The following is a 26,589-nucleotide window of genomic DNA, read 5'->3' on the forward strand; positions in this document are numbered from 1 at the left end:
GTGCGTGAAAAACAAAGTCTTCACAACTTCAATGGGCTGATATACACATGCTCATCTAGGGGGTGAAGTATTCCTTTAAAGTGGATATTGGAGTTGACACCCCACAAAAATAGATATTGTTATGATATAGGTTTTTAATTGTAAAGGTGTTTTTTTTTTTTTGGTCAAGTTTGTATTCTTATACAGTGCCCTCCAAAAGTATTGGAACAGTGAGTCCAATTCGTTTACTTTTGTTGTAGACTGAAAACATTTGGGTTTGACATCAAAAGATGAATATGAGACAAGAGATCAACATTTCAGCTTTTATTTCCAGGTATTTACATCTGGATCTGATACACAACTTAGAAGATAGCATTATTTGTAATGGAACACAAAATTTTTAGGTGAGCAAAAGTATTGGAACATATAAACTTAAAATAGATTAAAGTGAATGAGACTTAATATTTAGTTGCAAATCCTTTGCTTTCAATAACTGCATCAAGCCTGTGACCCATTGACATCACCAAACTTTTGCATTCTTCTTTTGTGATGCTTTCCCAGGCTTTCACCGCAGCCTCTTTCAGTTGTTGTTTGTTTTGGGGGGTTACTCCCTTCAGTCTCCTCTTCAGCAGGTAAAATGCATGCTCTATTGGGTTTAAGTCTGGAGACTGACTTGGCCAGTCTAAAACCTTCCACTTCTTGCCCCTGATGAACTCCTTTGTTGTTTTGGCAGTGTGTTTTGGGTCGTTATCTTGCTGCATGATGAAGGATCTCCCAATCAGTTTGGCTGCATCTTTCTTTAAATTAGCAGACAAAACGTTTCTGTAGACTTCTGAGTTCATTTTGCTGCTGCCATCATGTGTTACATCATCAATGAAGATGAAAGAGCCCGTCCCAGAAGAAGCCATGCAAGCCCAAGCCATGACATTACCTCCACTGTGTTTCACAGATGAGCTTGTATGTTTGGGATCATGAGCAGATCCTTTCTTTCTCCAAACTTTCGCCTTTCCATCACTTTGGAAAAAGTTAATCTTTGTCTCATCAGTCCATAAAACTTTTTCCCAGAATTTTTGAGGCTCATCTCTGTACCTTTTGGCAAATTCCAGCCTGGCCTTCCTATACTTCTTGCTAATGAGTGGTTTGCATCTTCTGGTGTAGCCTCTGTACTTTTGTTCATGAAGTCTTCTGCGAACAGTAGATTGTGATACCTTCACTCCTGCCCTCTGGAGGTTGTTGCTGATGTCACTAACAGTTGTTTTAGGGTCTTTCTTTACAGCTCTCACAATGTTTCTGTCATCAACTGCTGATGTTTTCCTTGGTCTACCTGTTCGACGTCTGTTGCTTAGTACACCAGTGGTTTCTTTCTTCTTCAGGACATTCCAAATGGTTGTACTGGCTATGGGCAATGTTTGTGCAATGGCTCTGATTGATTGTCCATCTTCTCTCAGATTCACAATTGCTTCTTTTTCACCCATAGACAGCTCTCTGGTTTTCATGTTGGTTCCACCTCTAAATGCAGTCTGCACAGGCAAAACCTATCGTACCCAATCTGAAACTGAGCTCAGACATTCAGTGCTATTTATTGTTTGAATAATCAATGTAACTGGGAGACACCTGGGCAACAAAACACACCTGTCAGTCACATGTTCCAATACTTTTGCTCACATGAAAAATGGGTGGGTTCAAACAAAATGTGCTATCTTCTAAGTTGTGTATCAGATCCAGATGTAAATACCTGGAAATAAAAGCTGAAATGTTGATCTCTTGTCTCATATTCATCTTTTGATGTCAAACCCAAATATTTTCAGTCTACAACAAAAATAAAGGAATTGGCCTCACTGTTCCAATACTTTTGGAGGGCACTGTATAATATCACTGGAAGGGGCAGAAGCTGGATCTTTTAACCATTTATTAATTACTTTCACCTGTTTATGCATTACTTTTGGCGCCATATTCAAGTTCTCTACTAGCTTGCAAATTATTTTTCATGTACTGTCAGTGGCAGCATGTGGTATTAAGATGTTACAGCAGTCTAATGATTATTGTAACAAATTCATTAAAGATCAGTATCACAACATTTTGGACGAGTCTATTTGAATGGTTACTTTCTACTAAATAACAAATATAAGTTTTTCTGATCAAATCAGAATGTCTATCATGTCAAACAAGCTGAACTACTCCACAGTCTTTACACATACAGTTTCCCCTGGCAACTGCAACTGCCCCTGGTTAGGAATCACTGATTCAAAGGGCTGAGTTTTCTTTTTCAGTTCAATTGGAATAACTGTATAATAATAATAATAAGTTGAATAATCAATTAATCCATCACCAGAAAATGAATCGCTATCTCTTTTGATGAGCGATAAATTGTTCAAGGAATTAAAAGGGCAAAAATGGTTAATTGAAAAAAAGAATCGTATTAAAAAATTATTTCACTGCTTGAAAGATGGTCTTTTTATACAACTTTACATTTATAAAACAAAGTATCCTTCATTTTTATTGACCAAAACCAAAGATATAGCACTACTATGTGCAAAGCAGTATAAAGTGTCGTAACGTAAATGGATTGGAGTTTGTTTATTAGATCATTTGTTTTATTCTACATCTGAATTTGTGTGAAAATGCTCCTTAGTAAAAAGGCAAAAGCTGCTTTCTTCAAGAGTGAGTCCTTGCTAGTGACACCAATTCACATTCAGATTTTGTGCTAAAAAAGTGGGTCTGCATTTGAGATTTAATTACACACAAAAAAAGCAGTTAAGCCATAAAAAAGGTAATATTAACGGACGAGCGATGAGGCTGACACCACCACTTTCCAAGACAGACAAACAGACACAGAGGGTAAAAGCTCATCAGTCAATCACGAACGTTTCCTGGTGACTGGCAGGTCAGGGCTGCTGGGTGCTGCTCTTCTTTTACAATAGCAGAATGGAAAATCTTTCGGAGAGTGGAGCCAATGAGACCAGAGCCCATTTATTTTAAATAACAGAGCCATAGTACAACACCAGATAATGAACGTAATTACATTCAAGAAACTTTGGCGTCCGTGACCTTGGTGGTCTCTGAAATTCTGTCAAAAGAGGGAGAAATAGATTAAGGTTTTTGTGTGGGCAAATCCCTATCTCTTTATTACTGCTCTTTCAATTCGAAGCTCTGCTCCTGGTGTGACCTTGTGTTACTTACATCAGTCTCATTACAGTACACTTAAACTGGCTGCACTTTGGATGATCTATATTCATGGGAAGTGGTAGTATAAACAGGAAAGTGGGTATGAGATTCTGCCTCAAACAGGGAACTGAGCATTGTCTGCAACCTTTTTACCATTCACTGGTGTCAGTTAAGCAGACTGAATGGAAGTGTTTACCAGCATGGAACTTGAAGCAAAGGGCAGCTAAAGAGCCGCTTAAAGTAAATTAACTGGGCGAAAACCTGGCTGATGGAATGCTGCAGAAATTTGCAAAAACTAGCAACAAGGCAGATATTGATGACATAGAACAGACTTAAGAACAGTAGGCACAGTGCCCTGTGTAAGCAATTAACCTCTGTGACACTGAATCCCACTGCTGAACTTCTTCAAAGACCAGCTGAGCTATCAGATACAGGAGAAGTCCCTGTTGCTCTCAGCTCTGCTAACTAATATGCTCTCGAGGTTAGAGGCAGACTTCCTAAAGTGAAAGGAGTCAGAAAATTACTCTTCATTTCTAAGAGTATAGTTTCAAATAGATGTGGTGACATTTTGGCTCGAACTCTCTAGAAGGTATAATGACTGCTGGAACATAATGACTTCATTTGCTACACAGTTTTTTTTCATGTCAAGATGTGAAAAATGAGCCTATAAATGCCACGGCTGCTTTTAGTTTAGTGGATTTACTGTAGTAAGAAATGAGCTCCTATGAGTCAACATGTGAAAGGTTTTATTCTTAAAGGGACAGTTCACCCTTTTCCTCTTACCTGTAGTGCTATTTATTTATCTAGTTTGTTTTGGTGTGAGTATAGTATTTGAGATATCAGCTGTAGAGATGTCTGCCTTCTCTCCAATAAAATTGAACTAAAAAATTTGAAAAACTCAAAAAAAAAGCAATGTCTTTTTCCAGAGATCATGACCCTGTCACTTAAAATAATCCACAGACTTTGTTGTGAGCAGCTTCATGTAGGAACTGTTTTCTTTCTATCGAATTATAGCCGCCAAACGTACCACAGAGCACAGGGAGGCTCGTGACGTAATGTCACGAGCATGAGCCTGTAATCTAGGGCTGGGTGTTGTTAAAAAAAAATTCCATACCAACAGAGTACTTAGTTCGATACCTATACTACGAATGGAGTAGTGTGTATACGGTAAAAATTAATAGCCTGGGCTTTTATTTGCTTCAATCACTAAAGACATAGAGATGAAGAGAAAGAGATAGAGAGACAGCACTACTACACTCGTTTAATTGCACTTGCAGATTACGGCACCCGACACAACACATTTTGGCGATGGGACGGTCCTGGATCAGACCACCGTCACAAAAAAGAATCAAATCAAATCAAATCAGTAGTTGGTACCAAGTTATTTTGGTCGTTACCTTAAAGGTATCGAGTACAGGTACCTGGCCCTACTCTCGTCCATGAGTAGATGCACGCTTCCTTCTGTGCAGTGACTTGGTTGGTGGGTGCAGCTCAGTAGAAAGAAAACAGTTCCTACATGAAACTGCTCACAACAAGGTCTGTGGATTATCTTGAGTCATGATTCCTGGAAAGAAACGTTGCTGTTGAGTTTTTCAAATAGATTTTTTGGCGCTTTGAGCACCACAAGCTGAGAATATCTGATAGCCGATATCTCCAACATTCAGCAATTCATACCAAAACAATCTAGACTGATAAATAACACACAGGTAAGAGGGTAAATTTGTGTTTTTGAATTTGGGGTGAACTGTCCCTTTACGATTTCTCCTGGTTGATTTAGCGACACCAGTGGTTACTGGTGACAACAGCAAGTCCAGTTCAATACAGGAAACTCTGATTGAGCAGCTACTTTGTCAGAAATACAACAGAAGAGTGACCGGTATGTCTGTTTACAGAGAAGCCAAACAAATCCACGCTGTTTTAATCATGATCTGATTTCAGGCTGTCACCTGCAGCCCTTCATCCAACAGCTCACTGTGTCGCTGTGGCGGTTATTCCCTGCAAAATTCAAAACTGATCCACTGTCAAGTTGTTGACGCACTTTCGCAGCATTAGCTGTCAGGGCTAACCTCTGTTACAAGTACACTCCCTGTAACAGCTGTACAATAAAAGCCATCTGATGTTTAGTCACTGCAATGCTCTGAATTTAGGCAGTAGCAGTAGTTTATGGTGGCTTAGCATGGGCAGTAACTTGAAAAAGCTACTTGATGCACCTGCAGCAGAGTGAACAGTAAACAGTGAGTCTAACATCAAGGAGAAAAAACTGGATGCTACTAGGCATTGTTTCTTGTGAATTACTGTACAAACCCAGCGCAGGAATGGCGGACCCTGCCACTAATAATGAAAATGACTTCACAAATTGAGGATGTAATTACACTGAATAAATAGCGCTGAAAACCGTGTTTCTATTCAATTAAAATCTTATTATAACAAAAGTTTCTGTCATTATAACCACATACATGAATGCCCCACATAAACTGCTCACCAAGTGACAATACTGCAAATCCAAACAACAGGGCACTACACTCACCACATACCTGGACGTAATCATAACACATGACGCCGTCTGTAGCTGGTGTGTTGATACAAAAGCCAACACACTGAGTGTGCTTTTGGCCTGTCAAATTACAGCACTTTTCCTCTAATGTGAAGCACTCTCCTTAAATGTATTACACCTCATATCTTTGCTTTCAGCAAGCTCTGACTGCATTCTTCAAGAAAGTAAAATCTCTTCAAACCTTCAACTTTCTGCACCTTAATGTGAATTTAACTGCAAGATGAGCGAATCAATTAACAAGACAAACATTAAAGCAGCTACAAGGACTTTTTAACTGGTTATGAAACAACCTCACTTTAAAACTGATACCTTTATATGACCTGCCATAAGACTTTTTATATAGTTATTCTGAATGCATGTAACCGGGTCAAATTCCGCGCAATATCAGACTTAACAATTTACGGCACCCAGACGAGTGAGTAGTATGTTGGCCAGTTTAAAAGGAGCAGGAGGAGACTTCTCTTTAGAGAATTTTATTTTTGATGTTATATTTTTGTGGTTATGGCTGACACTGGGGCAGAATCAGCAAAGAGAAAAAGAAAAGCATTGACCAATGAATAAAATAAAAAAAGCTCAAAGCACAGGTGAAAACATGAATTAACCTCCGTCAGTCATTCAACAGATGGAGAAACTTGCAGAACATAAAAGGATTCAAAGCTGATCCTGAATTGGCCCTCTGAATTGGGAAGCTGGCCGATGAGTTTCGCAGTGCTTCTGCCTCTTGTCTGAACCTGGCGTTCTGACCCAGGTAAGCTCTGAGGTACCCAAATTTGGCACCAATTGATTAAACATGACCAGGCACTCTGTAGTAGCAATGTAATTCAGTCTGTATCCTTGAAAGTAAAGTCCTTAAAAGTACCTTGTTTGGTCCCCAACCCTACCACCAACCCAAAACATTGTTTTTTGACGACTTGGGAATGAGACTCAACAATGAACTATCTTTCTCCAGAATTACATACTGCACCTTCAAAAAAGTAAAATAGTATCAAATAAGCTGCATCTTTCTTTCACTCACTTCCAAAACAAACGCATGCCCTAGCCATATCAAGATTTTTACAACACAAGGTGGTGGTGCTCATGGAAACACCGCAGCCTCTGTCCACAGGGGCTGTGATGTTGTAGTTGCTTTAAAGCCCAGACACACCACACTGATATCAAAGAAGTAGTGGTGAAAATAAGCAGACTGTTGCATCATCTCGGCCACAAAGTTGCGCATGATCACATCGCAAAAACTACAGCTAGCTAGCACATAAGTAGATTGTCATTCAAAAAATGGATACCAGAAATCTGTCATGATGCTAGTTAGCCAGTTAGCACATTAACAACACAATCTAATGCTGAAAGATTTAAGTGTATTCACCATGCACCAGTGAACAACAACAAAAACTATCATGAAACATTTCTGTTCGAGAGCTCAATGGCTAAAGAAAAATAACCTTACCTATTATAACAAGTTTGTTTCGATCTCACGCCCTCTTGACTTTAGCTCTTTGTTTACTTTCCTCACTTCCATTTTTCTTCTCATGCACAGAGCTAAACTGCCAATCACACTGATTTCAGTCACTGCCAGGCTCTGCTGTCTCCAATGCCAATTCAACATGCTAAATCTGCATTTAAAAAAAAACAGACAAAGGCCAGCAAGCTGATGGTGTGAGACACACCACAAAGACGAGGGGGACAGACAGCCTAACACTGACCAATGGCCGACTGTCAGCTTGGTGTGTCAGGGCCTTAAGACAAAAATCTGTGGCTATCTACAAAGTTTTAGTTAGACCTAGGTCCTCAGGTTTTGGGTCGACAAATGAAAGCATTCTGTCACTGTAGGTCTGGTTACATTATTAGACCTCCAATAAGGATAGACCCAGCTAAGATACCCGGCTGTTCTGTAAAACACTGTTGTTATATCGTCCAGCCCCACTGGGTTCCTCTCCTGTTGCCCTGTGATCCATTTGTTACAGTCTGCAGAAAACATACAGTCAGCAGTACTTTGAATCTGCTTGAAAATGTTTCACATGAGAGCTTTCTTGGAAAACACTTAGTGGCACTAAAACTCAAAAACCACTCTCTCTCAGTAACAATGATGGACAGCTCGCTGGGTGGTGTTTGCACACACACACATGCTCACACTTTCAGTCTTATCATGTGTGCAAACATGGAATGGGGGAAGCTGTGGGACACCTCAGGCTGAGACACATCAGACAAGGAGAGGGGAAAAAAACCCCAATGGCGACCCAATGTTGTCACATTAACACGATTACGAAGCACTCCATGCAAAACAAGACATTAATTGAACGTTTGCAGAGTTTATCAACACGGTTGTGTATTCAAATAAGCAGCGATAAGTCCTGTGTGGAGGCCAGCCATGGAAGTGCCAAGGACAAAGGCTGATTACTGCCCTGCACTGTGTGGGCCAGTTGTGTGACTGAGGTTGTTGAGACAAAGAGATAGCAGGTTGTAAAATCAGGAAGTAGACAGGTGATGATAACAGATGTGGGTGAGTTCCTGCACATTACTAAAAGGAATTAACGATATCTAGACAAACAGTTTGACTGAGGCAAATCACCCAGCGGAAGAGATGGATCTCACTAATACAAACGCCAGTATTGTTCCAGAGAATGTGTAGTCAGCCCAGATAAGGGCGCTGCTGATCGCCTACTTTGATACATGGCAGAAAACTTTATTGGATGGCAATCAGCGTGGCGTGCAAAATGTATTCCTGCAATTCCTGGCAAAGGGATTAATAGATTTTTGCATACCATTATACAGCGTCTACACACAGTGAGTTTCCTCAGGCACCTGTTATACCTGTAAGATATTCTACATCAAATGTAATACAGTGCCAGAGGGTGTTAGAAAAATCTATTTCACACTTACGGTACAGAACATACGGGATCAAAATACATTCTGTAAAATGAGTTCATACTCAATCTTTTCACTAAGAAGTTATTTTCAGCCAGTTTGAGAAAACTAATATGTATCTATTATGCAGCTGAACCATCTGTGCAGATATAACATTGAATATAACTATAAAGTAAAGAATCTCTTAATGTATGTATGTGTGTGTGTCCTTCGCATATCTCAAGAACTGCTCTTTCAATCTTCTTCACACTTGGTGGGTGTTTTGCCGGAGACCCAAGGACGGGCATTGTCCAATTTGGTGTGATTTGGATATACCACATATTCAGTATTCATAAACTTTGAATAAACAAGCGAACAGCGCTCTGTGGCCGTGTACAGCTCCGGGGCAGGGCTTCAGGGCACTGCAGAGAGTCAAGTACATCTCGCTGAGTGTGTTTAACCTGTGTTTCTGACAGTGAGTAACCACAATCGTTGGTGTGTTCTAACTTAATGCTAATAACGTTACCACCACAAATACTCCACCATATCCATCCTCTACTCTACCATAGATATAATATTCTATTCCTTATATCTTAAGTACTAGTGTTATACATTGTAGCTTAATGCACATTTTTATTTCTATTTTATTTCATATCTTTATATTTACATATTTACATTTTAAACTCTTATTCTTACTTCTTACATTTCTCTATTCTTTACATCGGAGTGACTGTAACAAATCACAATTTCCCTCGGGGATCAGTAAAGTACTTCTGATTCTGATAACCATGGTGGTGCGGCCTTTCTTCACTTACATGTCTTCACTTACATCCATTGTGTAAGTTTGCCATATTAACTTATGACTCTACTAATGTTACCACCAGAAAAATACCTCTGCTAATTAAATCCATGCACTCCTTTGTACCCGTGGTGGTCATGTTATCGCAAGCTAATGTGCCTATTTGTAAATTAATACATCTGCTTTGTGTTTGTGACTGTGAGTAGCTACAACATGAGTGTTTTTTTCTTCGCCATATCAACTTATAACACTAATAACGTTACTGCCTGTGGAATACCTCTGCTGATAAACTGCATACACTACTTTATAACGATGGTGGTGCGGACTGAGTCAGCAGTCTTATCGTACGTCTACTGTGTAAGTTTCACATACTAACTTACGACACTAATAATGTTACTGCTGTACGTATGTGTATGAATTAGGTTTGGGTATCTCTTTAGCGGAGGCATAACAATAACAATGGCATTAATATAGCAGTAAGAGTCATTTATGTCCCTGATCATTTGACTGCTGTACTTCTTTGAGTTAGCTGCTAACTGCTAACAGCTACTTTTTAAATCTCCCACAGTGGGTCTAACTAACTTCAACTCTGGCTTAAAGGTGAGACAACTCTGTCCAACCATTCCACGATCGTACCTTGCATACAGAACGATAAGATGGCATAACAGTGCGAAATTCCCACCTTAAAGAGACAGTGCAAAAAGGTCTATTGACACTTATGGAGTAATCAGTTAACCAAAACCTGCATGCCTTTGGACTGTGGAACCTGCAAAAAACTCATGCTGAGAGAACATGGTGTGAACATGCAAACTCCACAAAAAGGACCCCAGCCAGGTGGCAGATTCAAACCCGAACCCTCTTGCTGTGAAGTGGCAGTGCGAACTACTGCACCACCGTGCCGACCCAGAAGAAAAAGGACACAAATCTTTTATTTTTTCTCAAGTACACAGTAAGTAGGTAGTATACAGTTGCTTGAGGCCTTCTGTGAGTTGTTTCAGGGTACAATGACTTGAGTAACATCATAAATCAATATTTCTCATATCTTAATACCATAATAAACCAATGGCATTACACTAGTAAGTCTAAGAGCATCAATCAAGCAGACAAATTTTAAGCATTCAAGAATTATTTTTCAATTTAGTTCATACAATCTGAATCTAAAGGGCCACTTTAACAATTTTACACATCAAGTTCAGTTTGATGATGGAATTCAGGGCATTCATAAGGGTTTAAGATGCTGCTGATATAAGGTGGCAGGTTGAGAACAGGATGGGAATCTACAGTCAAAAAAAACAAACTCACAGTGTATCATTATTACTGTTGGTTTTCTCTGAGTGATTCCTAGACTGACTGACTTTGAGGCTAACTTGAAGTTTTCCTCTTTCTCTATGGGATATGACATTTCTCTTCAGAGACTCAACTCTCACGTTCATTCTCTAATCGTACAGAGGCATATGACCCTGAGGATGGGAATAAAAGAAGAAGAAATTACTTTCATTAAGAAATTCAGATTTCCCCCATCCTTTTGATCTTGTGCCAGAAGAACATTTATGCTGATGAAATGCATAAATAAAGTTCTTAAATTATCCCGTTCCTCTTTAGCGCATGTATCAGAGTTGGAGAACTTCCAGACAAGACAACTACAATCACAGTGAGTGCCTCTGAAAAGGGATGATTTAAGAGATGGCCTGCCACTGGTTTAAACATCATGTAGCTCAACTTTACTGGTAAAGTGCACATCAGGCCATTTCCTGCAAGTGATGGAAATGGGAAATTATATGCGTGTGTTAATGTGCTCTATCAGAAGTTGTATCAGAAGGATGTTTTCTACAAGGCAGCTGCTGTAAATATAAGGAGTTTTTTTAAAGCTGCCCTGGACATCAAGATGTTTCATCCCTAAACCACCAAAAACAAAACCCTGACCTAACAATGGTAAACTTCCCCCAATCTTGCCAGCGTCCAGAGTTTCCTATTCATTTGCCAGCCAAAATCTGCCAGATGACATGTTTCTCTCAAACTGTTGCTCAAACTACAGATTGTACTTCCTCATTTTCATATGCCCGCCACCACAGATACAAGAGAGCGAAGAGAAAGACTGAGATTGAGAAAGACTCTCTACTGTCTGAAACACAGACCAAAGTGAGATCAAAAACAGTAAAACTAAGGGCGCATTCACACCAAGACAGTCCGGGGGACTCGGTTCGATTGGGCGGGGAATGCTTCATTTAGTGCCGTTCACTTTCACACTGCACTTTTTAAAGCGGACCAAACCGCCTAGACAATGTCATGCAGTTACAACAGCTGCTCGTTTGGGGGCGGCATTGCCCGAAACAACCACTGACCAGGAAGAAAAAAAGCATGAGGAAGAAGAAAACCTGGCTCATTGATTGGCCAGGACCGGAAACGGAAATCCATCCCCTTCAGCCAGCTTGGTCACCACAAAAAACAATGGAGCAACACAACATTTCTGCAGTCTTGGGGTTTCTGTTTTTTCATTTTTACCTCTGCTTCTCCTGGTTTGCGCTGTTGGCTTTGTTTTTTTTCTACCCAAAATGCACTGCACTCTCCACTTCCTCTCTTAGGTTCACTTCCTCTCTTTGCTTCGCTGGATAGTCCGTTTGCATTTCCCACTGTGAGCGAACCTCACCAGGGTTCCCTTGCAAGTGAACCGAGACCCCCAGTTTTGAAGCGGACCAGGGTTCAGAGTCTGAATGAGTGCTCACACCACTCCAAACGAACCAAACTATCCGTGGAAGTGGACCAGGATTTGTTCAAAGCCGACCAAATGGCACCAGTGTGAAAGTGTCCTGAGATTCGAGTGTGTTATGTGAGCAGCAACTATTTATAATCAAATGTACCTCAAGCTGCTGGCCTCAAACAGAGATGAGGAGCGGACTACAGACGTCCTGTAAACTTACACTTGTCCAGACTTTTTTTTCATTTTTAAACATGTAGCCTTCAACACAAACTAATGATGACTCACTTGAGGACATTTATCCGCCTTCCTTTGCCCCCCAGCCACACAAGGCTTTGTACAACTTCCTATATTCAGTGGTGCTCCCCAATACCAGTAAACAGACTTGTGTAATACCCTTGGAGTTCCCCTTTAAAGTGGAAATGGACAAGTCTTTCTTTTTGTGATTGCACAATGTAATGGCTAAAGAACGATGACACCATCAGCACTTAGACTGATTCCCTATAAGCCTTGCTTTCACTTTGCAATTCTGTCTGCCATCAGGTGCTACCACCTGGGAAAATGAAGGCTCGATTTACGGAAAAAAATGCTAAGTTTAAGTTGCATAGAGTATACTACCTGAAAAAACATATTTTGATTTCTAGAGTCTTTCTTTCTGTTAGCAACCAGTTCTACAGCTACTGAATAATGTTACTGGATCACCAGTCAGTTTTTTTCATTTTATAAAAACATAAAATGACATGCTACCAACCAGGTTCGCTTTTCTTAATACATACTAAAGAACTTCTGCTCTCCGGGGCTGCCCCCCAATAGTTGACCAAACATTAGAAGACCAGAAAGGTCACTAGTCACAGAAAAAAAAGTGAAACTCTATTACGAGCTGCAACTTGTCAAAATAAATCAATACCTATATGACTGGTCCATGTGGGAATTTAATTTGAAAGGACAAACACAGGAAGTGTCCAGGCTCAGCAGTCAGACAGGAGTCAGGTTAATTTCCAGGGCTGGTACCTGCGGTTATTCCACAGGCTAGTTAATAACATGTCGGGCAGGAAATCCAAAGTGTGGGATCATTTTGAGAAGGTGAAGGACGAACCCAAGGTGATATGTAAACTCATCTTCATTGGTCGACTACAAACATGACGTATCATCTGAAACATGGAAGTAGCTACATGCCCATTAGCCCACAGCGTCATTAACAGGCGGCTCGCTCAGTGTGTGACGTGCACTTGTAGACAAAATATAGGCCTATATTAATGAAGGTTCATTAGTACAGTTTAAATTATAATGTCGTAAACATGCGGGTGACTAGTTGACTAATGGCCCTAAATGATGACTATCTGTTGACCAGGAAGATTCTTAGATACGTAGACTGTTGACTGAAATATGTCTATTTCCAATTTCATGATTGTATTTTCCTCACTGGCTTAATTTGTATCTGTAGACACTCATTCAAGTTTCAAAACTTGTACAAACTGAATCCAATAATCTAGTCAGATATTTTTTAATAAAACAACACTGAAAGTTAAAAGCTATAAGCCAAAATTTCCATTGTAAAGGCTGATTGCATCACTCAGCTACTTCCCATCTCAGCTTCCAGGAATGACCTTCAAACTTACCCGTGATATTGCTGACAATTAAAAACTACGACCCTGTCATATCCCGCCAATGGTCCGACACTGAACCATATTCTAAAGAAACTGAATGAGGGAGACACTTCTGCAAAACAATATCCTTGTGGTTTTGAAAAGTGATGCATCTTTCCTGACAATATTGTGCAAGGAAATACTTTTATCAGTGTTGCTCAACACAGCAACAGGAAAACAGGTCGCAGTTTTGTAAAAAGGAATAAAAACACCCTAAAATTAAAAATAAGTGAAAACACCTTCTGGGATATTGTCATGAAATGCCTGTCATTTCATCACATACTTTTGATATCACAAGACTGATTTAGAAAAGTAAAAAAAGAGGAAACAGAGGAAACAAAATTTTCTGTTTTCTGTAATCCACACAGAAAATTAACACCATGTTACATCTAACATGATTTTAACACTCATTTAATACCTCAAGTGCATTAAAACCATATCTGACTGCTTATCAGCTGTAACTCCAGATAGTTATGCATCAGCTCACTGAGTGATGTGCGAGTGAGAACAATATAATCATCATCTAATTCACCAAGGAAGAGATATCTGAAAATCCTCTATTATAAAAACACAATGGAAGCATCTGTGACATCATTATTAGAACTAATGAATAATCTATCAGGTTGTGCTGGGATAAAAAAGTGAAGTAGTGGTCCAGGGTGTAGTATTAAGGGTCATCTATTGGCAGAAGTGGAATATAGTATTCATAAATGTGTTTTCATTAGTTTGTAATCACCTGGAATTATTTTGTAACCTCAGAATGAACAGTTTAAAGCTACGTACTGTAGGAGGAACATCCTTGTTTATGGAGATCGCATTATTGTTCTGCAGTAGGCCAGGATGGCTACTGGCTCAGAGCTACAGCGGGTTGTCAACTAATTGGAAGATCAGCGGTTTGATCTCTGGCTCCTCCGGTCCACATGTTGAAGTATCCTTGAGCAAGACACTGAATCCCAAATTGCTATCGATGAGTGTGTTAAAAACTGAGTAGCAGGTGGCACATTGTGCAGTAGCCTCAGCAACCAGTGTATAAATGAATAACTGTGTGCGAATGGGTGAATTGTGACTTGTGGTGTAAAAAGTGCTTTGACTGGTCAGAAGATTAGAAAGGTGCTATACAAGTCCAGGTCGATTACCATTTATGAACTAAACACTAGCTCTAGATAGGGTAATTTGCGTTTTCATGTCAGCCACCATAGTTCTCCTACACTCATGGCACATGAGAAAAGTTTCAGCCCAGCAACCTTCCCGCTAGATGAATCAAGCAATGCTAGGTCATTTCATAGCTTTCATTAACATTTGGCTCTTAGGTCACTGTCAACAGCAGCCAAGAAGTGTCTTGAACCTGCATTCATTGTTTTTGGCCACTTGGGGGCAGTACAACAAGCTGTAAACACTGCACACATTTTCACCTTTGAACTTTGATATGACTACGTGCTAACAAAATATTGCCACATCCAGCAGACACAAAGCAACATTCTTACTAGTCTCTATATACAGACTCTACATTCAGTGAATGTAGAGTCTGTAGGCAAACCCCGGAGATCTTGCCTCCGGAAGAAGAGCAGAAGAGCCCTGGTTTCCGGTTGTAGGCTGTTTGTAGTCTACAACCATAAACTACCAATCACGGTTGAGCCGGCTGCAGTTGTTGCCAGGTTAAACGGTCCGTGCGGTGAACTAACGAGGCGGAACATAATTGGCATCACTGCTGCAAACTCTGAATCCATCGCAATGGTTCAGGATATTTACTTATATATAAACGGAAGTCGGAAATGGAAACTCGCCTCCTCCGCCCAAATCAAACCGGAATGCCAAAAAATTGGGGGTCTGCCCCCAGAGGCTGTATCGCCGTCTGCCGGAAGTCAGACGCCAAATATAGCCGATGGGTTCCGAGAATGCATTCATACTAACTTTGAGGTGTTTTCAAGTCTGATATTTGCTCATAACTTCCAGACAAAAATACTTGAGTCTTTGGCTTCTAAATTCTTCAGGTTGTTCACCTGCTAGATGCTAACTTCTGTACTTACACTTGCTTTTATGAGCACATAAGCACATCAACACTGAGAAGCATGGCCAAATGTAGTGCACAAAGAGTACCCGAATGGTGAACTAATAACAGTCAAAATGTTTAGTGTGAAACGCTGGACACTTTTCACCCTCAGGGGTCGCCATCTTGGCTATGTAGCGGAAGAGGAGAGACCATCAAACTTGTGAAAATTGTGGTGGATGCTGCTGCAGTGCTTGCCATTGCTCCAGTGAACAAGCAAACAGCCCTGCAGACATTTTGGTGGGCGTCAGTCAAGGTAAAATGTTTGCGGTAAGGCTACACCCGGTTGCGATTTGCCCTTAAAAATCAAAAGCAGGGGCGACCTCTAGGTCACCTGGTAGAGTGTGCACCGCATGTAGGCTGAGTCCTTTGCATTGACCTTGGTTTGTTTCTGGCCTGCAGCCCTTTGCTGCGTGTCATTCCCCCATCGTCTCTCCTGCCTTTCCTGTCTATCTATAGCTGTCCTATCAATAAGGGCAAAAAAAAAAATCTCAGAAGAGGAAGAAGAAGAAGAGGAAGAAAAAGGAGACAAAACAGAAGAAGAAGAAGAAGAAGAAGAAGAAGATCATAATTTCCATTAAATGGACAGCAGCCGTGTTCGATTTGAGACAACACTACCCTGTCAAAGTTCACCCACTACAAAAGTGCATCGTGTACACACTTTACTACTTTACTACTACACTGAAAGTTTACTAAAGGAAGTATCCAAATTAAGACACAGCATTTGTGTGTCTGACATTTTGTGTTGGGCAGTGAGCACAGAGCAGCTACTAACAGGAACAAGGTTGGTGAGAGTATTGAGGGTGAAACAAAACAGTCAAGTTCAGGTCAGTGAAACTAAAACTTTAAGCTGAAAGATGCAAAAACAAAGTTTGACAGAGCTGAGAGGAACTTCAGTGTCAGGTGATAATAGTCTGGTGGCTTGTGATTATGAGTTAATTTATTGATGAATGTAGCTTTTAGGGCTGACCTTCGACTTCATTTTTGAAAATCGAAGCTTCGGGGCTCAGATCAATTTTAAATCGAAGCCTTCGACGACCGGAGTCCAAAAAAGTTAATAACTTACAAACTATGGCGAAAAGGTAGTTTCTTGCAACCCTAGAATTAAGATAAAAATATTCACAAACAAAAAACACTTCTGGTTGCTGATAAATAGTGTTTAAGTTTTGATTTAACACTAAAAATTAAAACCCTCAGCGCACTGCAGCGCAAGCAGACAGATGCGAGACTTAGAGCGCAGCGGACCGGTGGAAAATGTCACCATCAGCATATTATTTTACATCAATAAAATCTATTTTCTCATTATTTTGAGTCACATTGTTGAAAGAATTTAGTCATCTGTGTTCAAGCAGGATAATAGGTCTCCATTCATTGCACGCCGGGCTTTCTACTTCCTCGTCGGAGATGGTGTTGGGTTCAAGGTCCCCCCAAAAAATGGGATCGAATCCCATGCCATTGAACGAAGCTTTGAAACTTCGAATTTTTTGGGTCAGCCCTAGTAGCTTTCATATTAATTACTAATTGTGTCAGTGGTGTGTTAGCTAGCTGACCAGCACCTACTGTTACTGAGCTAATAGTGATTACTAGACTGCTATCACATTCAAAATAATGTCAATATCAAACAATAGACAGTAAACACTTGATGAGACTGACCTCGTGTCTACCTACGTCAACAGTTTCTGTCATTTAAAGTTGTGTAGCTGCAGGGAATCACTTTAAGGGGAAGACACCATGAAAGTTTCACTGAGTGACCAAGAACAAAACAAAGACAAAGAAAAAGAGGAAATGTGAAGATGTGTGTGGTGAGAGGTGGCAGCTCGCTGAGCTTTGATGAAATGAAATGTGGTTGCTTGAAGTCAAAATATATATGAACATTCCAGGCACAGGTCTACCAAGGTGCCCTCCCCTGATATCATAATGTGCACACTTGAAACATGGACACATCAACAACCAGAGTGAGCCAAAACTATGTGGTGAGGCAGGTGGATGTGAAGGGAAAAAAGTTACTCACAATATAGCAAGGCTCACAGTACGCCTTCTTCTCCACAGCGTAGAAAGGCTTGCCACGCAGCTTGGTGCTGCAGGTCATGCAGACGAAGCAGTCGACATGGAAGACCTGGTCCATGGCGGTGCAGCCGGTGCCTTCACCCACCACGTTCTCTCCACAGCTGGCACAGCGCCCTGGGGAGAGGAAGAGGAGAGGAGGCAGAGAGCGGATTCAGTGTAAATCCACAGATATTTAAGGTCAGATAACATTCAACAGTCACATTCCACTCACTGGAAACACTGTCAAGACCAAAACAAATGATCCAATCATGAACATTGTTATGAAGGAGAGCTGTGAAGTGTGGAGCACCGGCAGACGCTCTGATCATAGTAAACAGCTCGAGCTGATAGGAAGCATCCTTCAGCGTGCAGAGGATTCAGGACAGTGATACAACATTAAACACAAGCAGGTCAAATATGTCTGATTCTGAAATTATTTTGTTTTCGAATAGTTTCACGATACAAAAAGAGGCAAGTAGGGCTCATATGATTTATAGAGTTGTGTAGTGGGGGGAGCCATTTCATGTGCCCCTGGTTTAACAAGTAAAAGTCCCATTACTTTCTACACAGAACATATTAAGTAATTCTGAGTTGGAGCAATTCTACTGCTTGGATGGACATAAAACTTTCCTGAATCATTAGTACAAAAGATGATCAACTGGGTGTCTCTTTGCCTTTATTTGATAGGACCGATATAGTGTAAAGGGTGCAAAGAGAGGGCCATGGGTTGAAAGTGAACCTGCAACCACTGCAGCAAGGACACAGCCTTCGTACATAGGGTACTTGCTCTACCAGCTGAGCTAGTCGGCACCCTAACTGTTAAATATATCTGGTTTCTAGGTAGGTAAAAGGTGTATCGAAAAAAATGTGTTAACGATGACTCTTGAGGTGTATCTTGGTAAGAAACATCCAATCACAGAACTTGAAATGTTATTAATTATTGAAATATATTAGTCCAGTGCCGGCATTTTGCCTTGCAAAGTTTGCGTTGCTGGCACTGTGTCTGTGATTCCATGTTTTGTAGCTTCCTCTTGGATGTGTGCTGCTGACAGTCTGGCATCTGGTCGCTACCATTTTTTAAATTCCTGTCCTTACCTGCATGCTCTACCCAGGAATGTCCCAAAATAAGTAGAAAATAAGAAAATACAAGCAGAGGGTCGGGGCTTTGTGAAGAACTCAGTAAATAAATAAATACATAAAATTCAGGGTCCCTTTTAGATGAATCTGTCAACTGTGGTACCATGTTTTTTTTCCACCTAAACATTTTTAGTTCGCTGCAGCTCTGATTCCTGCTTCTGACTGGCCTCTTAACCACAGCAGCTGAGGCTCATGGGTATTGCAGTTTTTGGAGCCACTCAAGATGCCAAAGAGACCCAACTGCCTTGAAACAAGGTTAAAATGATTAAAATTGATGGGCATCACATAAACCTGCTGGGTTGTTTAATTATCTGCAAGTTCTGCAAGTCTGTTCCAGGTTTCATTTTTTCAGTGGTTAAATGGCCAATCTGGAACATGAAGGAAGATTGTAGAAAATGCTGATCACGAGATCTGAAAGCCCAAAGAAGTGATAACATCAAATTGCTTGTTTTGTCCAATCAAGAGTCCAAAACCCACATTTGTTCAGATTACAATGAAATAACAAGAGAGAGAAGAAATAGCTGGAAACTGATAATGTTAAAAATGGGTTACGGTCTAACTGACAGCAAAATATATCAAAACATCTATTTGCAAACTCTCACACAGCTCATGGAGTATAATCCAAGTCTCATTTATCCAGTCGTATGCTCAGTACTTCCCAAACAGACAGCCCTTTCAGACGGGGAACTGAACTTTAAGTGAGACTCATCTACGTTCTCTTCAAAGCCGGACTCCATTGACAAAAACAGTAATTTTACCTCCCTAAACACAGGAGCTGCTGCTGTATCGCTGCCTCCATCTGTTAGTTATTAGTTTGTCTTAATATGTGACTTTCATGAATCCAAACTAACGCTTTAACACACCAAAGTCACACAATAACACAAACACACCAACTGACTGAGGCAGCAGCAGACCAGCAGCTCCTGTCATCAGGGAGGTAAAATTTATGTTTTTGTTAATGGAGTTTGGCTTTGAAGAGAGCGTAGATAAGTGTCACTTTTAATTCAGTTTTAAATAGTAATTGAAAATGAATGTGTTTGGGAAGGATTGAGTATTTGACTGTTAACATAAGACTTGGATTATACTGCAAGAGTTGTGCTGACTTAGTTTTGCTGTTATTTAAACTGGACCCCCTTCACTTTAATTCATCAAGACTTTTCTCCATTTTTGGATTCTTTGTTCTCCATAGAGGCGTGCAAAAAAACAAAGTTTTCTTCATAAATTCAATGCAACACAAAGTGAGTAACTGAAATGGCCATCTGTGGGGGTGAAGTTTCCTTTAAGATCTTTATCCACAGCATCAGCCTCCATCTACGGCTGTTCAGCTCTGCCTGACAGCCTTTGTTCAGCCTTTGTATCGAGCTGCTGCCATGCATTTCCTTACACTACCTTGTTACAAAAATTTGGAGCTACCCCTTTAAATGCTTCATTTCCTGATGTCAGAAGTGCCTAATCTCCATTTCTCTTTCAAACACTGGATAAGGAAGGATTAAATACTATAATTATGCCACATTAAAGAAACTATACACATCACCAAAGTGTGACATGGACGACATCTATTTCAAAAAAATCAGGCTTTAAATGATAAAAAGAAAACTTTAGAAGTACAACTAAGTCTTTGTAAAAGGGGGCACAAGTGAACTGATATTATTGCGCCAGAAAGAGCCTGATTGCATATTGCGGGACACGGCATTTGGATATCTTTAATTGAGTTGGAGATATCTTTAATTGAGTTTAAGATGTCCTCGACTCAATGCAAGTTATCTTCAACCCAATTAATAACACTGTCAATTTAATTACTGGTATCTTACAATAATAGGGTTTAAAAAGATATCTGAGAATGTTTTATTTTTTACACATCTGAGGACAGATGCAATCTCTCAGAGGAAGTATGATACAGTATATTTAATTAATTCAAGTTCAGTTGTATGGATCATTTTTGTTCCTTTTTCCTTTTTTTTTTTTTTTGCTTCATCTAAAGGCTGATTTGGGGCGATGATTGACACTCTGTATGTTCTGAACAGAGCAGTTCAAGCGTGTTACAGACAGAGGCGAGACACTAACCGGGGGAGATAGAGTATCTGATGCTTGCATTTTCACAGTTCCACTCGCTGTTTTCATATCAAAAAATTCAAACAGAGTGTAAAGCGGAATCTGTCTCAGGTATCAGCACAACTTTTGGAAGTCATATGTTGTTGAGATCAAATATCTGCTTGACTGCGAGGCCCGCTAATGGTATTCTAATCTCAGATAACTCATTATCTCATTGTCAGCCTCAGTGGAAGCTGAGAAAAGTTGTTTAACGAACGACTGGATCCACAACTTTTCCAGTAAGAAATCCTTATTGAAACGCTGATATCTGCATAGATGGAGGTTTCGTGGAGAATGTAGGGAGCACGTCCCCTTATATTTATAACACATGCATTTCTCCCCCCCAATAACAACATGAAAGTAGCAGAGGACTAGCAGATATTTTAAATGCTGATTGAATTTTGTGTTTTCCTTTACATAAATTAAGAAATTTATACCACAAAGTGCTGCATAAAAACTCACTAGAGAGCAGGAAAAGATGTTTTAACACTCAAAATTTAAGGGAATGGACACCCAAGACATTCCTCTTAATATGCATTCTCCTAATGTTGAAACCTACGCCCTTGGCATAAGCATAGGTTTTGCAGTGGAGTGTCCCTCTCATTATTTAGAACACATGCATTTGTTCCCTCCAAAAAAAAAAAAACATGAAAGTGTTTAACAGAGGACTTTAATTTGGAGACTTTTATTCTTGAGAATACAGCTGTAATATTTGTGTGTGGGGGGGAGTCATAATACTACGACTTTTTCCTGGAAATATTATAACTTTATTCTTGTCTTCTTAGAGAACACAGATATGTGCAATGAGAATGTTCACATCTCACACATTTATCAGACCAGGCACACTTTCAGCTAAGAAAGATTCTGGTGGAACGATGAGGAGGAAATAAATATAAGTTGAGAGATGGATCACATTGTTTTTAGGTTGTTTGTCAATTTCACTGATTGTGTTTTTAGTTTTGCACACTTTACACAGTAAATGTTATATTATTAATGAGTGATTCATATCCCTGTTAGTGATGGTTTAATGTTATCTGACGATTTCATTGTGATGATGGTTCGCACAAACGTAACACGGTACGGTACAGAAATCAACAGCTGTACGTAACGACAGCTGCTGTGTCACCGTCGGAGAATCTCGTCGATGCGACACAGTCAGTGAAATTTCACTTTCCCAACTGGATCTCTCATTGACAGGTCTAATGAATGGTGGAGGGGCACAAGTATTGATATGCAAACGGATGTTTAAGGGCGTTTCTACATCCATTTATAGCCAACTGTGGGAGTGGAAATGAGGCTCGTACGCGTGCGCTCAGCGTCACAATGGTTGAGATTTATTAAGGAGAATCAGGTGTATGTGAAAGAATACGAATGGGTTTGTTAAAGTGTATTAAAATGAATTAACGTGTTATGAGGTGAACATTTGAAGAGGTTACGTTCCCAAATAAAATACACAAAGGATGATGGAGAAGTAAATCATGCCTACCTGAGTACTGAAGCTGATCTTTAAGTGAATACATATTTGAATGACTTACTGCAGTAATTGTCATGTGCTGCCTGAATTTTGTGTTCACCTTTAAATAAATACACACCAAAAATACCATAAATTGGTGCATAAAAATTCACCTGAGTGCAGGAAGTAAAGTGTTTTGTGCTCATCATTTCCTGCGGATCACGCAGGACAAGCCCCTTCCTACCTGTCTGAACTCCTTCATATCTACACACCCTCCCGTACTCTTAGATCCTCGTCTACAATCTAACTCACATCACCATCTGCCTGCTTGACTACCATGGGTTCTAGAGCCTTCAGCCTTTCTGCCCACGTTCCACTTTTAAATCCCATCTGAAAACACAACTTTGAAGCTGGCATACTCTGTCTGATTTAATAGAGACACACATATTGATGATGATGATTTTATACCAAATATTTATAATTACGATTTTTATCCAGTCTTTTTTATTAACTTTTATTGTATATTACTCAGTTCTTTGATTTTATGATCTATGGATTTATTGCTACTTGTTTTTTTTTAACTGTGTCTTGTAAGGCGCCCTTGAGTGCTCTGAAAGGTGCCTATAAACAAATAAAATGCATTATTATTATTATTATTATTATTATTAACCCTCTTAATATGTGTCCCCCCAGTGTTGAAACAAGACCTAGGCCCTTCAATATTTGTGATACTATAATAACGTGGTTCATAGTTTACTGACTGGGGACACATTAAGAAACAAAAGACTGACAGATTGCTCTTGAAAACATTTAGTCGTTAACATTCTGAATTCTCATCACAGCAGCATTTTGTACATTAATTTAAGCGATCGCTGTCATCCACGACGTACAGCACAGACAAGTTTTCATAAAAGCTGCTATTGGTTTCATCTGCTCCCACTCCTCTATCCACACCTCAATTATGGCTGCGTTACCTACTGTACAGGGAGGCAGATTAAACAAACTAGTGAAGGCACGTCTCGGGGGGACATGTGGGTGTCAGTGGAATCACAAGCAGGGTAATCACTTCAGAGAGCCAGAGGGAAAGAGAAAGGGAGAGAGAGTGAGCGAGAGACAGAGACGGAGCATGCCGAGCCTGTTAGTGGCTTCAGATCACAGGCCATCTTCAGTGAGTGGATGAGAATGCCAAACATGTCCCACAGGGCTCCCACTTTAAATAGCGAGAAGGAAACCTCTCGGAAATCCTTTTCCTTTTGGCAGTCTGTGATCGCGAGGGCCCTCAGGAGCTATTTGTGCGCGGCTGTGTGTACAGTGTACACAGTTTTACCCCAACACACACATACACACACACACACACACACACAGAGGCACATACACGATGAAAAAAAAATCTCTTTGCACCAGACATACCACACAAGTAGACGAGCATATACAAACACAGACACATGTATCATATAGTGTATGCATACCCACAGACATGTCATGCCATGCTGCGTGCACACATCAGCAGCCCACACATGAATTCACATGATCATGTAACAAAGAGCAGCAGATGTGAGGCTGTTTACAGTTGGCCTTGAAAAATACTGTATGCTCTTTTATTTCTAAATATTACACAAAATGTACAGTAGAGGACTCATTAATTCATGATGAGATTCTAAAAGGGCCAAGACTATGTAATGAACTGGCAAGTTATTACATGTGATGTCATGCCAGACATGACACTGTGATCAGTCCGGAGGGCTTCTTTAAATATTTGATTAATTGTCTGGACTATAAAATGTCAATTATAATTTCATACTACAGCCCAAGATGACACATTCAGTCAGCTGGTGTTCTTTCTGACTTTCAGGCCCAAATATTAATATGACATATTCAGTTAATTATCATGGACAACAAAGGAAATCAGCAAAATTTGCAATTGAGAAGCTGGAACCAGAGTTTTTGTTTATTTGTGCTTGAAAACTTAAAATAATTATAGGACCAATCTACTACCAATCAATTTTTTGTCTATCAAATAAATACTACACTTGTATTGCACTCGCTGTTCACCGTTATTCCACCTCACGGTTCACCTTTGAGCCGTGACCAGAGTTAGGAATAGCCTCGACACTGTCTGTATAAAGGGGACAGCCAGCAGGACATGATCTTGGGTGGCTCAGGTGTGACACTTTGAAGATGTGTTATGCATGCGACCCACCGCATGAGATTTATAAAGTAACTGATAACAGTTAGCAGCTAACTCAAAGAAGAAGAACAGCGGCTGTAAATGTCCGCAAACTGGGAAAACAATGAGGTCTGGGAGCTCTGTACCCTCTGAGCAGAGGACGAGATCAGCCGCCATGTAAAAGGAAAGGTACATGATTGTTATTGCCATTACTGCTGACGCTGTTGTATTACATGTCACGCCTGTCATGACAGTTCTTTGGTTCTGTGTAAAAATGCAAAGGTGGCATGAAGAAGGGACTTAGAGCGGCCGTATAGCAAAATCTGTGCTCTGTGTAAAAAAGGATTTTATTGCACAAAAAAACATAGTTTCAGATCTAGGCTCTATTATCAGACAGGAAGTGAATAACTTTGTTTTATCCCAGGTCACAGCGCTGTCTCCCATCACATCAAGCGTTTATCTAAGGAGACGACGGGCTCCAGTGGGGATCAGAGGATGTGGAGTAAATTACAGTAACTATTACTGTAATGTGTGATTGGCTAAAGTTCAATCTGTTGAACACTGTTGTAGGACTCATGATTAATACGCGTCGACCACTGCTTCATCCTGTTTGTTCTTGGCAAAGGTGCTGGAAGCATCAAACTAATAGAAAAGATTCCTGTACACTTCACTCTGAGTCTATCAGACCTTCATCAAAGCAAATGTTCATATGCATGATGAAACAAGTGATTATGAAATGGTGATAAAAACTAGGATTGCAACTAATTAATATATCAATGTGGTCCTCATTGTCTTTATCAATAGATTAATCAATAAAATGTAAGAAAAGGGTGAAAACTGCCCGTCATAGTTTCCTTGAGCCTGAGGTCAAGTCTTCATATTGCTTGTTTTGTCCGAGCAGTTCTCAGACAACACATGAAAGCAATACAAGACCTTGAGAGAACCTTCACTTAAAGAATGACTTAGTCAGTTCATTTTTTTTTCAGTTCTGTAAGTAATTGTTTAGTCTACAAAATGTTGGAATGTACAGGAGTGAAAATACACATTGCAGTTTCCATGAACCCAAAGTGACGTCTTAGAAATGCTTGTTTTGACTGACATCTAATCCAAAACCATGTTCACATTATTTCCCTAATACTGTCTATACTGGAACACCTGAATTCACCCTCTGTCTGAAACACAATGTTTTAGCATCTGGCTCTTCAAGCCCCCCTCCCAAAAAAGTGCAGTCTGCTCTGTTGGGTCAAAGTTTCTGGGTATTTTGTATCACAGCATCTCTGCACCGTCATATTAACCTGGCATGACTATAACAGAATACATCGGCACTTAAATCATCATCAGTAAAAGCCACTGAATTCAAATCTTCATAACTGGACATGCACCCCAGGAATATGAGCTAAAATTGGGGAAAAATGAACAACTTCAGCAACCAAGATTACATGTTTCCCTGATGTTAGCATGTAGCTACATGTAGCAGTGTATTTAATGACGTGTCCGGAGCAGATGACAATACGTCAGCTTGTCTCTTAAGTTGACAAAATCATTGGAAACAGAGGTAAAGATGAACATCCAACAGTGCAACGTTACATATGAGACAGAAAATAAGGAGAAGCATAACAGTTTCTCTTATGTCCTTTTGTTTCATTAAATATATCACACAACACATTCAGCTCTGAGGTATCCGTCACTTTAACTTCCTTAATTGTGGGCTGAGAAAATGATTCCACAAAGTGTAAAAATGTAAATCTTCTCAGTGCATCTGTAACTTTTTCCTCTAACAGTCTTACTGTATGATAACAGACAGAAGTGCAGAGTGTTTTACAATGCCTCACATCAATAATTTCACACGTCTGCGTCGGGAAGTAAGCATTTTCAATTTTGAGACACTACTTCAATTGACTTCTTGAATAATACAGGACAGCAATTGAAGCAACATCGTATTTACCCCTGTGGAGATGATCGCAAATACTTT

General features: G+C 40.0%; 1 protein-coding gene across 10 annotated transcripts in view; it reads right to left on the bottom strand.

Moving 5' to 3' along the window:
* The window catches only part of lpp (LIM domain containing preferred translocation partner in lipoma), a 244,864-nt gene that overhangs the window by 31,121 nt on the left and 187,154 nt on the right, over positions 1–26,589 (bottom strand). For all 10 annotated transcript variants that reach the window (XM_078168576.1, XM_078168573.1, XM_078168574.1 and 7 more), the window contains one exon: positions 17,735–17,904. In XM_078168576.1, the coding sequence (XP_078024702.1) occupies positions 17,735–17,904 (170 nt within the window). The remainder of the gene's footprint in view (positions 1–17,734; positions 17,905–26,589) is intronic.

Source organism: Epinephelus lanceolatus, chromosome 6 (assembly GCF_041903045.1).
Source record: "Epinephelus lanceolatus isolate andai-2023 chromosome 6, ASM4190304v1, whole genome shotgun sequence".
Lineage (NCBI taxonomy): Eukaryota > Metazoa > Chordata > Actinopteri > Perciformes > Serranidae > Epinephelus > Epinephelus lanceolatus.